General features: G+C 34.6%; 1 protein-coding gene across 1 annotated transcript; it reads left to right on the forward strand.

Annotated features, from left to right (window-relative positions):
- The first annotated feature begins 5,088 nt into the window (after positions 1 to 5,088).
- LOC105179992 lies at positions 5,089 to 13,866 on the forward strand. The gene is made up of 3 exons (XM_011103651.1): positions 5,089 to 5,195; positions 12,811 to 13,313; positions 13,586 to 13,866. Exons 1-3 carry the CDS (start codon positions 5,089 to 5,091, stop codon positions 13,864 to 13,866), a joined length of 891 nt encoding a protein of 296 aa, XP_011101953.1.
- Positions 13,867 to 14,834: the final 968 nt, after the last annotated feature.

Raw genomic sequence — 14,834 nt, forward strand, 5'->3', positions numbered from 1 at the left:
CTTTCGTTCGGTTCCATTTTTCCTCAAAGAGTCTCCTCCATTAGTGGATAAATAATATCAAATGTAATATAATCATATATTCTTCAATAAACCTAGGCTCTAATACTATCTCGGCCGAGCATTAGCGAAAAATTGTGAAGTGCATATGGACTAAAATTGCCTTTCAAAAGTTGCATAGGGGTAAAATTGTCCAGAAATATGTCAGAGGACTAAAAATAAGCAATTTCAAAAGTTGTTGGACCTAAACAAATATGGGCATGGTTTGCTGACAAAAATCAAAATTAGGCATACTTAAAGGATTAAAATGATACTTTTTCCTCAAAAAATGCAAATGAATAAACATTAGTGCATGGTAGTTTTTTCATGCGTTCTTTTCACCACAAAAAAGAAAGTGGGATCTGTAACGATTTTTTTAAAACGGTTGTGCACATTCTTTGTAGCAAGATTGGAATGGAGAAGATTTGATGATGTCATTTCTGAGTCCATAAGATTTGCATTTGTTTGTAACAACCGTAATCGTTACAGAAGCCACTCCTACACATGTGTATCCGTAAAGCCGTTATAAATAACTGACAATCACAAGTTGTAATAACTTTTGAAATTACTTCTGAAATGAGGGATGGCCTGCCTTTCTTCGGATGTTAACCGTTCCAAAATATGTAACTATAGCCGGTCAAAATAGTTAAATGTTTATGACCCTGGAAAAAACCGTTAACAATTTTTGGTCGATGCAAATTTACTACAATTATTGTGACGGCCTTGTCCTTGTGTAACGGTCCAAGAGAAAAAGGAAAAGCTATTTCACGCATTGGATAAAAGACCGTTACAAGTCGTATTACAATTGGATGATACAAAGGTTGTAACAATAGGAAGGACTTTGTGCTTTACCATTGTTACAAAGGCTTTTCTAACTGCAAATGAGTATAATGGCTATATTCAAAAACTATTTTTTTAAATGGCTATATTTTGAGGGCTATATTTTCGCTCCACAAATCAGTACAACTTAGCTTATATATGTGTGTATTGCATGTTGTTTTTATTTCATTTCATTTATTCTATAATTGATTATTTGAACTCACACTCTCTCAATTTCTTTCTGATTTTCGTGCGTATACACTTGATCAGCTAGAATTCATAATTTGGACCGGTACTGTTGATCTCTTGAGTTGGTTGACTAGGTAAAAAACTTAACACTTTTTGTTAAATAAATTGATGTTTAATTATTTTAGTTTTTTTATTTTTTTTGGATCTTATATATTATGTATTATTAGTGTAAAGTAATATTTATACATTTATAGGTTGAAATATATATAATTATAAATATGCACATCAATATGTAGTGATCATCATGTTACGACAACTGAGGAGATAAATGTATGATAAGAACTTTTCAAAGAGGGTAGGTCTTACGCTAGAGTTTGAGGATGGTGTTAAAACTTTCGTAAAATGGGACAAGTGTCAGCGTAGACATATAGAAAGAGACAAAATTAGGTCCCCATGTCCGAAGTGCAGAAACGAAAGGTTCAAAACACCTGAGGATGTTAATTATCATTCATGTATGTGAGAGTTATGCCAAAATAATATAAATGAACTTTGTATGGCGATGACAGGGTGCAACAGTACTTTCATGCTGTAACTGACCCTCTAGTGCAGGAGGAGCAAACCTCAGCTGCTTAAGAGGAGGGTAATTTGCACTGCAGTGGTCACAACAGATGGATTGTGTGGAGGATGGTTTTTGATGCAGCCAGGCTTAGGTTATTTTTCTTCTTGACATGAAGGTTGTGTCTGATGATGGTACGAGGTCCTGTCCTACTAATATCGATCCTAGTTCGTCATTCGATAGGCGACTCTATCATTATGTGCCACGATTGTCAGACCATTTTTACGATGTAGTGCACGCTGCTGACTAGCCGTAGTAGAGCGGCAATCTCTGTTGACGTTGGTTGTTGGTTTGGTGACTATTAAAGCCGAGGGTAATTTTTTGAGCGAACATATGCTCAAATATCCCAGTGGGCTGTTAATATATATTTCCCTACGATCATACCCTGCCAAGACATTACTATAGTTCGAAGAAATTCATAAGGGATTTGGGTTTACCCATTGAAAAGATTGATGCGTTTAAAAATGATTGCAAGTTCTATGAAAACACTAGGTACAAGCTGATTAGGGAGCAAAACCCCTGCCGCAAGAAGTCTCCATATGCCATTCTTAGGTACCTGCCGCTTACTCCCAATCTCTAGAGGTTGTATGCTTCAAGTGCAACTGTAGAGCACATGACGTGGCATGCCACACATCAGATAGAGAAAGGCTCCACATGTCATCCATTCGATGTAGAGGTTGGAGGCATTTTGACCAAACGTATTCTGATTTTGAAGAAGAGCAGCGTGATATTCGGTTGGCCTTTGGACAAACGGGTTGGCACCGCACGGGCAATACGCTCGTACTTATTCTTGTTGGCTCGTCATACTTACACCGTATAATCTCCCCCGTGGTATGTGCATGAGTTTTGAGTATATGTTTCTAAAAATGGTGATCTTTGGCTCTTCTAGTCCGAAAATCGATGTCTACTTGAAGCTGTTGATTGAGCAACTGTTGCAATTCTGGCATGTGGGTGTTCGAATGCATGACCAGGCATTCATTATGCGGGCGGCGTTGATGTGGACCGCGAAAGACCTACCCGCTTATGGGATGACGTTTGGATAGAGTACCACTGTTGTATGGGTTGTCCTATTTGTATGGATGACACACGGGCATTCCATCTCAACACAGTAGGAAGGTGTGCTACTTTTGTAGCACCCCCTACTCGCTACATCTAATTATCACTATTTCATCATTTCTTTAATTTAGAACTCATTCGATAAGTAATTCCCTTTTAACCCGTAAAATAAATTCTAATTTATCAATGTAATATATATATATCACAAAAGATAATAGATACTACCAAAATAATATATATACCTCACTAGATGTCCTCATATACATAACCTCAAGAAAAGTAGTATCACAATTTTAAACACAAACCCGATAAAAGACTAGAAAATTTAACAACCAGACTGCCAAAACTCTCAGATGTCACGTCTGACCCACCTAATAAGAACGAAAGCATGGCTTAAAGTCCAATATGGCTAATCGGTGTGACTTGTTTTCTTAAAAGTACGTAGCAATGAATGAGCTGCCTACTCAATAAGTATAGCTAATCAGACTATATATATACACAGGTAACAATTCTCGTACATGCAATCACATCGACTAACAGTCATTCGTCATATAGCAACATCAGATATAAGCAGTAATACATACCACAACTGTAAATCAACCCACGACATAATATTTGATATTATCGTTTATTAACTAAAGGCCCTACTCTAGTTGGAGTACATCAGTTAATGGTTTCGTCGGCCATCATCATATCATCGTCATATCATATATAGCACAAGATACCCGTTGTATGTGATATCCCCACACTCTCTTACTCAAGTGTGTAGAAATATCAGCACTAAACATCACAACAAATATGGTATCCCCACACCACTCTCACTGTGTAGCTAACACCACAGGATATTCCCCACTGCCCGGAATACCGCGGTACCCTAGGCGCCATGGTACCTAGCTTAATTCATTTATTTTTTGCATCACATCATCAATCACATTATCATAAAACCGTTTACTGTGTTCTCAACTAGGTAAGTACCATATTTTATTTCCATTCACGATCATCATTTTATTCTTTATAATAATTCCTTCCTTAATAATAACTACCAATTTGATTTCATACAACAATCAATTATACAATAATCATATAATCATATCCCACATGTCCCTACATTACAATCATATAACGTATAGTAACAATTTCACCGATATCATGGTAATCTAACAAATAATCCACAACTACTTATATAAACAATCAATGTACGAAATCACGTACATAAATATAAAGCTAAGTTCACAATCACATCTAAGAAACCGATATATATAATATATACAATACTACACATATAGCTATATATAAATCCAATTAGCTATACTTACCTTAAATCCCCAAATACTTCGATTTCACGAGGGATTGCTCAACCCTCTACTTTGTCGTCACGTCCTATAATAGAATATTATACGTATAATCAATATATTTAGAATATTATAAACTCTAAATAAAATATTATATAATGTTCGTATATTTTTCACCAATCCTTTAATATTCCCTTTATATTGAAGTTCAACCTCTGTTCCATTTTTTTCAAATAACTACATTTTCTAAACTTCTCAAATATATATTTAATTCATCAACTAATTTATAAGAATTAATTTAATCAAACACCTTATATATTTATAACTATTATTTTTAATAGCATCCCTAAATTATATTACCATTAGAATCTCATTTTTCCCCTTTAATAACATAATATTTCTTAAATATAATTTTCGAAATATTTCTATGAATTTTCTATCGATTTATCATTACTATATAATTTAATTAAGCAACAATACATAGAATTATATATTTGATTAATTATTCCGATAGAATTGTGTAACTATATAATTTAATTAAGCAACAATACATAGAATTATATATTTGATTAATTATTCCGATAGAATTGTGTAAATTAGCTATAATAATAATTAAATCTAACAAATTTAATAATTTAATTAACCAACTATATCATTTTTTTAACAAATATGATATTTACTTCGACACTAATTTTAATAGGCAAAATCATAAAATATTCTGGATAAATAGTACATCGCTCAATATAAACAACATTTAATGAACGGAGTAATTAAATAATATAATTATATAAGCTAATAAAAATTAGGCAAAATTTCATTTTTGGTCCCACTAAATAGGGCCATTCTCACTTTTGGTCCCGCGCTTTAGGTGCTCAATACTTGTAGTCCCAAAATTTTAATTTTTTAACACTTTTAGTCCCGCGCCGTTAAAAACTGACGGAAACGGCACGTGACGTTAGTCAGCTGGTATGGTCCATGTTGGTCAACGACAAAATATCACTTTTGGTCCCACTAGATAGGGTCATTCTCACTTTTGGTCCCACGGTTTACGTTTTCAACACTTGTACTCCCAAAATCCTAATGGAGAGTGAGACTGAGACACTCCAGGACAACAACAGCAAGTTCTCAGCAGTTCCTTGCAGTGAAAGCTTAATCTTCATCAAAAGCAACTCAACATCTGAAGCAGAGTGAGTGAGAGTGAGAAGAATGCAAATGCAGAGAGAGTGAGAGGCCTAAGAGCCGCCATGAATGAGGCTGGGAAGGAAAAAGAAATTGAGTGTGAGAGGGTTCTTTGTTTGAGCTGCGTTCATTGAGTCATCCTCTGGACCAAATCTTGCAACTTCTCAGTCAAATACCACTGGTATGGTAAAAAAATTTTATGTTCATCTCATTAAGCTCATTTTTCTTAATCCATGTTCATCTCATTAAGCTGACTTTTTGTAGACAAGTGAACACATGCTCCACAACTTTACACAATGCTCAAAAGTGAACCAATTTTCTGTTAGTGGAGTCTCTTGTCTCACAAAAGGAGGAAAGAATTTTGTCACAATGACAAACTTAAGTGCAGCATTGGATGCTACTAAAAAGAAGAAGAAGAAAATAGCTAAGAAGGCAAAATGAGAGGAATTTTACAACATTACATACAAAATTTTTTAGAAATTTTGCTAATCGATAATGGTCTTCCATACAACATTACAACTCTTTTACAAAACCAAACAACAATAACAAGAAATAAACAAATCATTGTCCCCTGAAAACACACCCAAACCCAAGAAAAAAAAGTAAACAAGATGCTAAAAACACACCCAAACCATCTGATATCGAAACATAAGAGTAATCATTCAAGACGGTGTATCGTTCAATCAGGCCATGTGATTTTAAATCATATTGTCTGATATGATTTAATAGACACAATCTTGTATATATTTAAATTTCGTATGAATCAGGTGCCCAAATTATAAAATATCGTAATTATTGATTAAACTTTTTAATCTCATTATATATCTAATAAAATAATAATTAGAATTGTTCAACCATCATCATCATCATTATATAAAGCATTTCTACCTATTTCCAAATGTTGGAAATTGAAAATAAAAATGAAAACACAACCAAACGGGCCCTAGGGTTTTGGGACTACAAGTGTTGAACACGTAAAGCGTGGGACCAAAAGTGAGAATAACGCTATCTAGGGGGACCAAAAGTGATATTTTGCAGTTGACCAACATGGACCATACTAGCTGACTAACGGCACGTGACGTGTCACGTGACGTGTCACGTGCCGTTTCCATCAGTTTTTAACAGCGCGGGACTAAAAGTGTTAAAAAATTAGGATTTTGGGACTACAAGTGTTGAGCACCTAAAGCCGGGGACCAAAAGTGAGAATGGCCCTCTTTAGTGGGACCAAAAGTGAAATTTTGCCTAAAAATTAAAATACAAATCTTACCTCGCTGCGTGCCAACCGAAGAAGAAAAGGGAAATTGCTTCTTGTATTGAGAAGGTTTGAGAGTATATATATATATATATATATATATGTTTATCATGAGGGTGGGGCGGTGGGTGATGGCCCACCCCTCCTCCAATTCATTTTCCTTTCTTTTTTCTTTTTCTTTTCTCTTTCTTTCTTCTTTTTTTTTAATTTAATTTAAATTTTTCTTAAAATACTCATTACGTCATTTTTTATTTTCTTAATTAATATAATTTATCTCCAAGTATTATAACGAACTCCAATTTAATCCGTTCAAGTTTTATTTTCTCCCAAATTTAACCTATAATTTATTTACTAATTAAATTTAAATTTCTAATAATTTCCAATTAGTCTCCCAATTATGTGAAAAATTTTATGGACGTCACAACTTTTACGGCCACAAACAGCTTCTCCCTAAGGACCATCCCTACTGAAGGAACAAGAAAGCCTTCACAAAGAATCGAGTGGAATATAAGGTTGCATATTCGAGGCTGATAGGAGAGCAGATGAGTGATTGGGTTGCAGACTTCAGTTGTGCAGTTAAACAACCATTGATACTCCCTTCAGGCTATGGAAATGACCATAAGTGGATAAAGAAAAGCATCTTCTGGGATGGACATTGCATCTAATTCGACACAACCTTGGTGTCATGCACGTTGAGGAAATTTTTTTGATAATATATTCAATACTGTGATGGATATAAAAGGAAAACGAAGAACAATTTTAATACACGGAAAAAACTTGAAGATCATATGTAATCTACCAGGGCTTGAGGTGGACAAACAGAGATCGAACGGTATGCATAAAACGGTCTATACCCTGATGAAGGAGCAGGAGATGAGGATATGTGACTAGATTCATAATTTCAGAAAAAATTGCAGAAATTAGGAAAATCCAATTTTCCAGAAAAAAGAGCACAGAACGGCTAGCCGTTCAGAACACCAGGCGGCCGGCCGCGCTCGTGCACACAAGCGCCTCTGCTTACCGCACGCGCGCAGACAGTAGCGCAGCAACGGCCATACAACTCCGTTTATAATTTTTTTTTTGTGAATTTCTATAATTAAAAACTGAAATAAAATCATGCTTTTACAAACAATCCAATTTTCAAAAATGAATAGATATCCATAATTTAAAATTAAAATTAATACATATTTTGTAAATACATAACCATGCTCAAAGCCATTGAACATGCTTTCCAAAAGCAAATTAAACACATTGTTCATGCTCAACACATAATAACATGTTAATCCTAAAGTCACAAAACCGAATCGGGCTCTGATACCACTGAAAGAATTGGTATGGCCAGAAAATGCGACGGAAGCATGAAATAAAAAAATAATTAAAACGGTTCCAAGGGGTGTTCCCTTTCAAAAGCATAATAATCAACATATAAAATGCTAGACAAGTGCCTACAGGATGAAACTAAAAAACATAGAACAAAAATGAAATTACCTTTTTGTTTCTATAGTTGAGCAACAACATGCATTGTTCCCTTTACGTTCTACCATTCTTTCACTTTAGGATCCAAATAGGAACCCCTCTAATTTTTCCAAACCACACAGAGGAAGAGATATAGTTCTTTTTCTATTACTAGATAGAACAAAGAACAAGAAGAAAAACAACTCCAAACTAACGCTATTGTTTAGTACTTTTAGACTGTTTTATGTTCTAACTTGAATCCAATTCAATGTAAAACAGAAAGGAGAACATTTTTGGAGAAAAAAGAGAGCAAATTCCGTGTCTCAGTTGCTGGTTATACATGATATCTGTGTAGTTTTGTACATTACATACAATTGAATTCAAAATTCAATAACTACCAAGTTTGCCTCTAAGGCAACCTGTACACACACATGCATATAACATTCAACCATGATGAAATAAACACTCCATTATCTTCATCATGGTGAGGAGTTTTAAGTCCTTCTTAACTTGCTTTGACCTCCCTCAAATGGGCTTGAACTTTTAGTATAGACCGGGCTTGATTTAATCAAATTAAATTAAGTCCAACCAAAGTCCATTGGACAATAATTAATTAAATTAATTTTAGCCCAACTAAGTTTAAAGATTCATTTATCCAAGTAAATAAATCTAAGCCTAAACGCTAATTAATTGATCCAATCAATTAATTAAGCCAAACCTAATAAAGTAATCCAATTAATTTAAAGGTGTTAAGCTCAAAATTAATTAATCCAATTAATTAATTCGTGAGTCATTCATTAAATACATTATTAAATAAATGATCCAATTATTTATATTCTCCTAAAATTAATTTAATCCAATTAAATTAATTTGTTTCTTTTCGAATTAATTCTAAATTAATTCCACAAATTCCATAGTGATTTGTGTGTGACTCTTTAAGTTCACCCTCAACTAGACTTGAAAATTGTATCCATCACAAATAATTAATTTAATTTAATTTAATTAATTATTTTCAATTAAACATTAATCAGAAACACTCGTTCCCATGGGTGGTCGTCTAGCAATGGTCCATGGCACTAGAGACTAGGTGAATGATGGCGTGAACATATAGGTTCTCGAGTCCCATATAGGTATGGTCCTTCCGTCGACTATCCCCGGCCTTAGTCTAGAGCATGGAATTGGGCGTCAATTCCCATCCTGGACCAAGCAACTATCCTGAGTACTTGAGATGTGTTTACTCTATTGATCGACAAAGGAAACCATTTCCTATTTGACCAATCGCTATAGCCATAGACTTAGACAGTCTAAGCCATCTCAGAACGCATAGGAGATATATCCATCATATACTGATAGGGGATAAATTCTATCTTGAAATCCACCGTCCTATATATAATCCGACTATACTACAAAATGTTTATAATGACTACATCGAAGATACAGTCATCTCTTGCCAGATCCAAGATATAGCCATCATAAGAATGCGACTGCCATGATTTTTCAATTTCAAGGACTAATCCTGTACTATTGGAGCCAGGAATTCAAGTCATACCGACCAAGCCTCCAATGCTTCCATATGAAGATTCCAGCGAGTCAGTTCAATCACTTAACAATCTTGTCAACTAATCCACTAAAATTTCATATACATCCCATTCTGCCACTGATGAAACACGGCACTCCCCCAATGAATGCAATACTTAGTGCAAGTCTTTGTAGGACTCTAAATGTCTGGTTTCGGGATCCTCAACTTGGAACATTTCAGACAAACCCTCAGAAGTTAGTTTCATAGTTGCCATCCAATAAGCAGCCTAACTACTTTTGGTTATTCAATTGGTCTGTGGGCATTTTTTGTGATGTTAAAACATAAAGATTGTTAATGTTCCCAAAGCCGCCATAGATGAATCCTTACTACATTTATCAAGTGAACATAAAATTCATAAAGATTGTTAATGTTCCCAAAGACGCCAATCCAATTGGCTTTCTAGTTACCATTTCTAACAATAAGTTCAAAACTTCATCGAATGTATTTTTTTTGTCAGTTTGAGAAGTGCTACAAAAAGAAGGAAGACAACCAACGAAGAGGCCCGAGGGCAGCGCAGGTCGTGTTAAGTATATTAAAATTTAATTTTTAAATTTAAATTTTGAATTGTAATCAACTAATCTGTTTGCAAGATCTATTTCTGAGGATGATGGAGGAACGACATACCCAGCCACACAATGATCAAGATCCTCTATCATCCTCTCAAGGCTTGGTAGCCCTGACCGAGCAATAATTTTGGTTGTTAGTAGAGAGAGTCTGGAAGAGAAGTCATGTATTCAGTCTCGGCTTCGAGGCCCACCACACGATTGTTGGACCATCACAACACAGCTCGTTTACTGCTCCATCCTCCTTGCCACTACAAGCACAACACCCTGACCTTGATGATCTGGTCATGAGGCTGGAGGCGGGAGCGTTGGGCGACCACCTGGCCCGATGGTCTATCGCCCCAACCATCCCAGCCTCGAGCTAAACCCCCAACACCCGGCGACAGGGACGAGGACGAGGACGATGCAGACGCTGCCGACAAGGAGACCAATTTAGATTATGATTTTTTTATAATATAAATACAATGTTTAGAAAATATTTTAATTTTTTTAATTTTATTTTTATGTTATATGTTTTTGTATAATATTTCACATTTAACAAATTCAACTATATATTTATAATAAAAATTTCAACAAATCATTACTACAAAAATGAATACTACAATAAATTAAATACAAATAAATAATATAAAAAATATATTGAATTTGTAACTGTTGTTGTAACGGTGTTTGGAATAGAGATCATTAATGCAATACCACAAAAGTCATTCCAAAGACCGTACAAAAGAGTGTTAGTAATTTTTACCGAATCGTTTAAAAAACTATTACTAAAATAGGAACAAAAATCAACATAAAGCTAAAATCAACATTCACAACAGGAGACACAAAAATCATTGCAACATGTGCTGAAAAGATTATTACAAAAAAGAGCTACAAAAATTGTTACTATATTAGGCAATATTGTTATAAATAGAATTCAAACGACCGTTCCAACATGAATATACTTTTATAATTATATGTGTAACAATGGCCGTTCTAACAATATATTTATCAAATTCATATTGATTGTTTCAAAAATTACTCCAAACTTATTTTTTCCAATTGCTCAAGTATATAACGGCTTACCGGGCCAGTGTAAACCCCATTACAATTTGTAATGGCCACAAGAAGAGCCATTACAAGTAATTTGCAATGCTGTGGACGTTTGTCCTTTACACAAGCCATTTCAAATATTAAATAGCGGTTGCAAAATTATAAGTTGGCCGTTACAAAAATCAATCCAATAAAATATTTTTTTGTAGTGTTTATAAAATTCGTGATTAACATTACCCAAGAGTTACTAACATTTAGCTTTCCCTCTTCTTGTATTAGTTATAGTGCCAATCAAGAAAAGCTTTTAGAACTTTCTAGAAGGTTTTAGTAGAATATGCAAAATTAAAAGAGTCTTCCATAAACTTCTAGAAGCCTCAGTAGATTTGTGCATAAGCTTTTAAAGGTGTAGAGAAATTTAGAATATAATCATATTTGTTAGATAAAATGGATCTCAACAATCCATTGAGGTGGGGAAGTTGTATAAAGAGTGCTTTCTACTAATCATCTACCTCACAAGCTCTCTTGTAAAGCTCTAAGTTGTAATATAAATTTTCTTTACAGTTTCATTATTTGTCTCTATCAATAAAAGTTAGTTCCTATCGTCTCACATCATTTAAGTTACCTTGATAGGTTTAAGATGAGAACAATTTTGGAAAATAGCTCGGTGTTCTATGATGAGAGATGGGTGAATGATACGAGAGATTCACATCCTTAAGAGTAGATTTAGACAAAATTTCTGTTAACTTTCAATCTGAAGACTTAGAAGAAGGCCAATGTTGCAGAGTAATGGAGAAAGGTTGCAGAATGCTGAAGGACTGAAGATAATGAACAGTGGTCGTTTTTTTTAGCTTAGCTTTTTTTACTTATAAAAGCATGTTTTATGTAATGCGTTTTTACTTATCCGTTGGCCACTTTCCTCTTCTTTCTTCTTCTTTATTTTCTTGTTCTTGGCAGTCTGTTATTCTCTGCCTATATATACAGACTCTGTAAAGCTGCTCATTAATCAATTTTGAATTACTTCTGATTTATCAAGAAATTGCACCATGAATTTCTCTTCTTCCTTTGCCCACGCTTACTGCTTCCCTGCGCTCTAGTTCCAACATGGTACCAGAGCAATAAAGATCCCATATATTCGTTCATTCACCAAAACTTCACAACATCATGACTAATAAGAAGATTGAAACAGTCAAGATGGACGATTCAAAGACACAGCAGATAATAGATATGTTGAAACTTTAGAGTGCAGAAAATTCAACATTAGGATGTGTATCCGCCCCTTTAGACGGCAGCAATTATCTTTCTTGGGCAAGATCTATGATATTTACACTAGGGGCTAGACAAAAGGTGGGTTTCATCGATGGTACTTGTCCAAAACCCACTCAGGAAATGCTGAGATTGAGCAATGGCAAAAGACAGACTGTAAGTATGGTGATTATATGGATTCTGAACTCTATATCAAAAAATATTGTTGAGGCCTTTTTATACACAATATCTGCAAGAGATCTATGGCTCGAACTTGAGTCTATAGAAAGTAATGGACCCCTACTCTATCAAATTTAGAGAGAAGTAGGGTCCATGTCACAAAACAACAATTCAGCAGTTGTCTAGTACACCAACTTAAAGAGGCTGTGGGATAAACTTGCAGCTTTAGATCCATTACCTCCTTGTAGTTGTGGAGTTGGAAAGAAAATAGTAGAAAAGATGGTTTCAACACAATTGATATAGTTCTTGGTTGACCTCAGTGACGCCTATGATCATGTGCTTAACCAGATACTCTTGATGGATCCTTTACCCTCCATTGGTAAAGCCTATTCCATGATTGCTAGAGTAGAAAAACAAAGACAGCTTAATTCTGCAGTTCAAGGTTTGGATAGAGAGGAAATTATGACAATACAAATACAAGACTCAAGAAAACAGGGATTCATGAAAAGAAAATCTTTTGCTGATAAGAAACAAATGTACTGTGATAATTGCAAGAAAAATGATCATATCAAGGATAATTGTTTTGAATTAAAAGGATTCCCAGATTGGTATAAGGATCTAATCGAACAGAGAAAGAAAAATGGTAAACAACCCATAAATAGAGCCTTGAATACGCAAGGAGAAAAGGGAGAAATGAGCTGTCATACTGTTCTTGATGAAAATAGCATATCTGAAATCATCAGAAAAGAGCTCAAGAAAGCACTTCAAAATCAAGAACTAAGCCAAGATCTTTCCAACTTGGTGGATTATGAGAATTTTGCAGGTAATTCATTCTCCCTTAATAATTTCAATACCATTGATAATTGCTCTTGGATTATAGATAGTGGTGAACACATATGTGCATGAATCGAAATCTTTTTAAATCTTTACAACCATTGAAAAACAAGAGTTTTATCAAATTACCTGATGGTTCCTCATGTGAAGTTGAACATGCTGGTAATATTGACATCTCTCAGCATATCATACTTGAAGATGTTTTATATGTTCCCAGTTTTAACTACAACCTTTTATCTGTTAGTAAACTTTGTGCTTCAGGCCTTTTTAGTATTGTATTCCTTAAAGAACAGTGTCTTGTGCAGGACCTTGTGACTAGGAAAGTCATTGCAGTAGGTAGACAAAGAGGAAAGCTATACCTTCTTGACCAAAGACACAAGACGGAGGAAAAGACTGAACACATAGGAATTCTCCAGACTTATGCAATACCTCACAATAAGGAAAAGGCTAAAAGACAGGTTGTAGATAATGGAAATCTCAGCCACAATAGGCTAGGACATGCTAGTCAAGATGTTATGTTACATTTGCCTTATTGTAAATAGAATGTACAATGCATTAAAGATTGTCAAACCTGTTCCTTGGCCAAGCAGCATAGGCTACCCTTTTATCTTAGTAAATCTCAATTTCAGAAAATATTTGTTCTCATTCAGGTTGATGTTTGGGGGCCATATAGGTAATACTCCATTAACAACTGCAGCTATATGCTTACTATAGTTGATGACTATAGTAGGGCTACATGGCTATATATGATGTATCACAAATCACAAGCTCCACAGAAACTTGAATATTTCTGCAAAATGGTTAATACTCAGTTTAATTCAAAGGTTAAGAAGATAAGGACTGACAATGCGACTGAATTCACTAATCAAGAATGCCAAAACATTTTTGAAAATAGAAGTATAATGCACCAAAGAACATGTACCTACAGTCCACAACAGAATGGCATTGTGGAAAGGAAACATCAACATCTATTACAAGTGGCTAGATGCCTTCTATCTTTTGCTAAATTACCAGAAAAATTTTGGGTTGAATCTCTACTAATAGCAGCATATCTAATAAACAGGATGCCTACTCAAATGCTGAAGTGGAAGACACCCTATGAATTACTACATAAAAGAATACCTGATTACAAACACCTTAGGATTTTTGGATGTCTTTGTTTTGCTACTAATATCAACCCTTTTAAAAGAAAATTTGAGCCAAGAGCTGTTAAATATGGTTTTTTAGGATATGCTCAAGGAAGAAAGGGAAACAAAGTTATGAATCTTGATACTAATGAAATATTTGTTACAAGAGATATCATCTTTCATGAACAGAATTTTCCTTTTCATATAGAAGGACAGGACAACGTCCCTTGCCTCTTACCTGCAGTAAATTATAATGATCAAGAAACTGATATTGAAAAGGATAGTGAGCCTCATGTTTTTACTGATTCCCCTGTACAGCTTAGGAGATCCACATGACCTTCAAATAAACCAGTGTGGAAGAATGATTTTGTCTGTAATAAAGC

This window comes from Sesamum indicum, unplaced genomic scaffold, assembly GCF_000512975.1.
Source record: "Sesamum indicum cultivar Zhongzhi No. 13 unplaced genomic scaffold, S_indicum_v1.0 scaffold00264, whole genome shotgun sequence".
Taxonomy (NCBI): Eukaryota; Viridiplantae; Streptophyta; class Magnoliopsida; order Lamiales; family Pedaliaceae; genus Sesamum; species Sesamum indicum.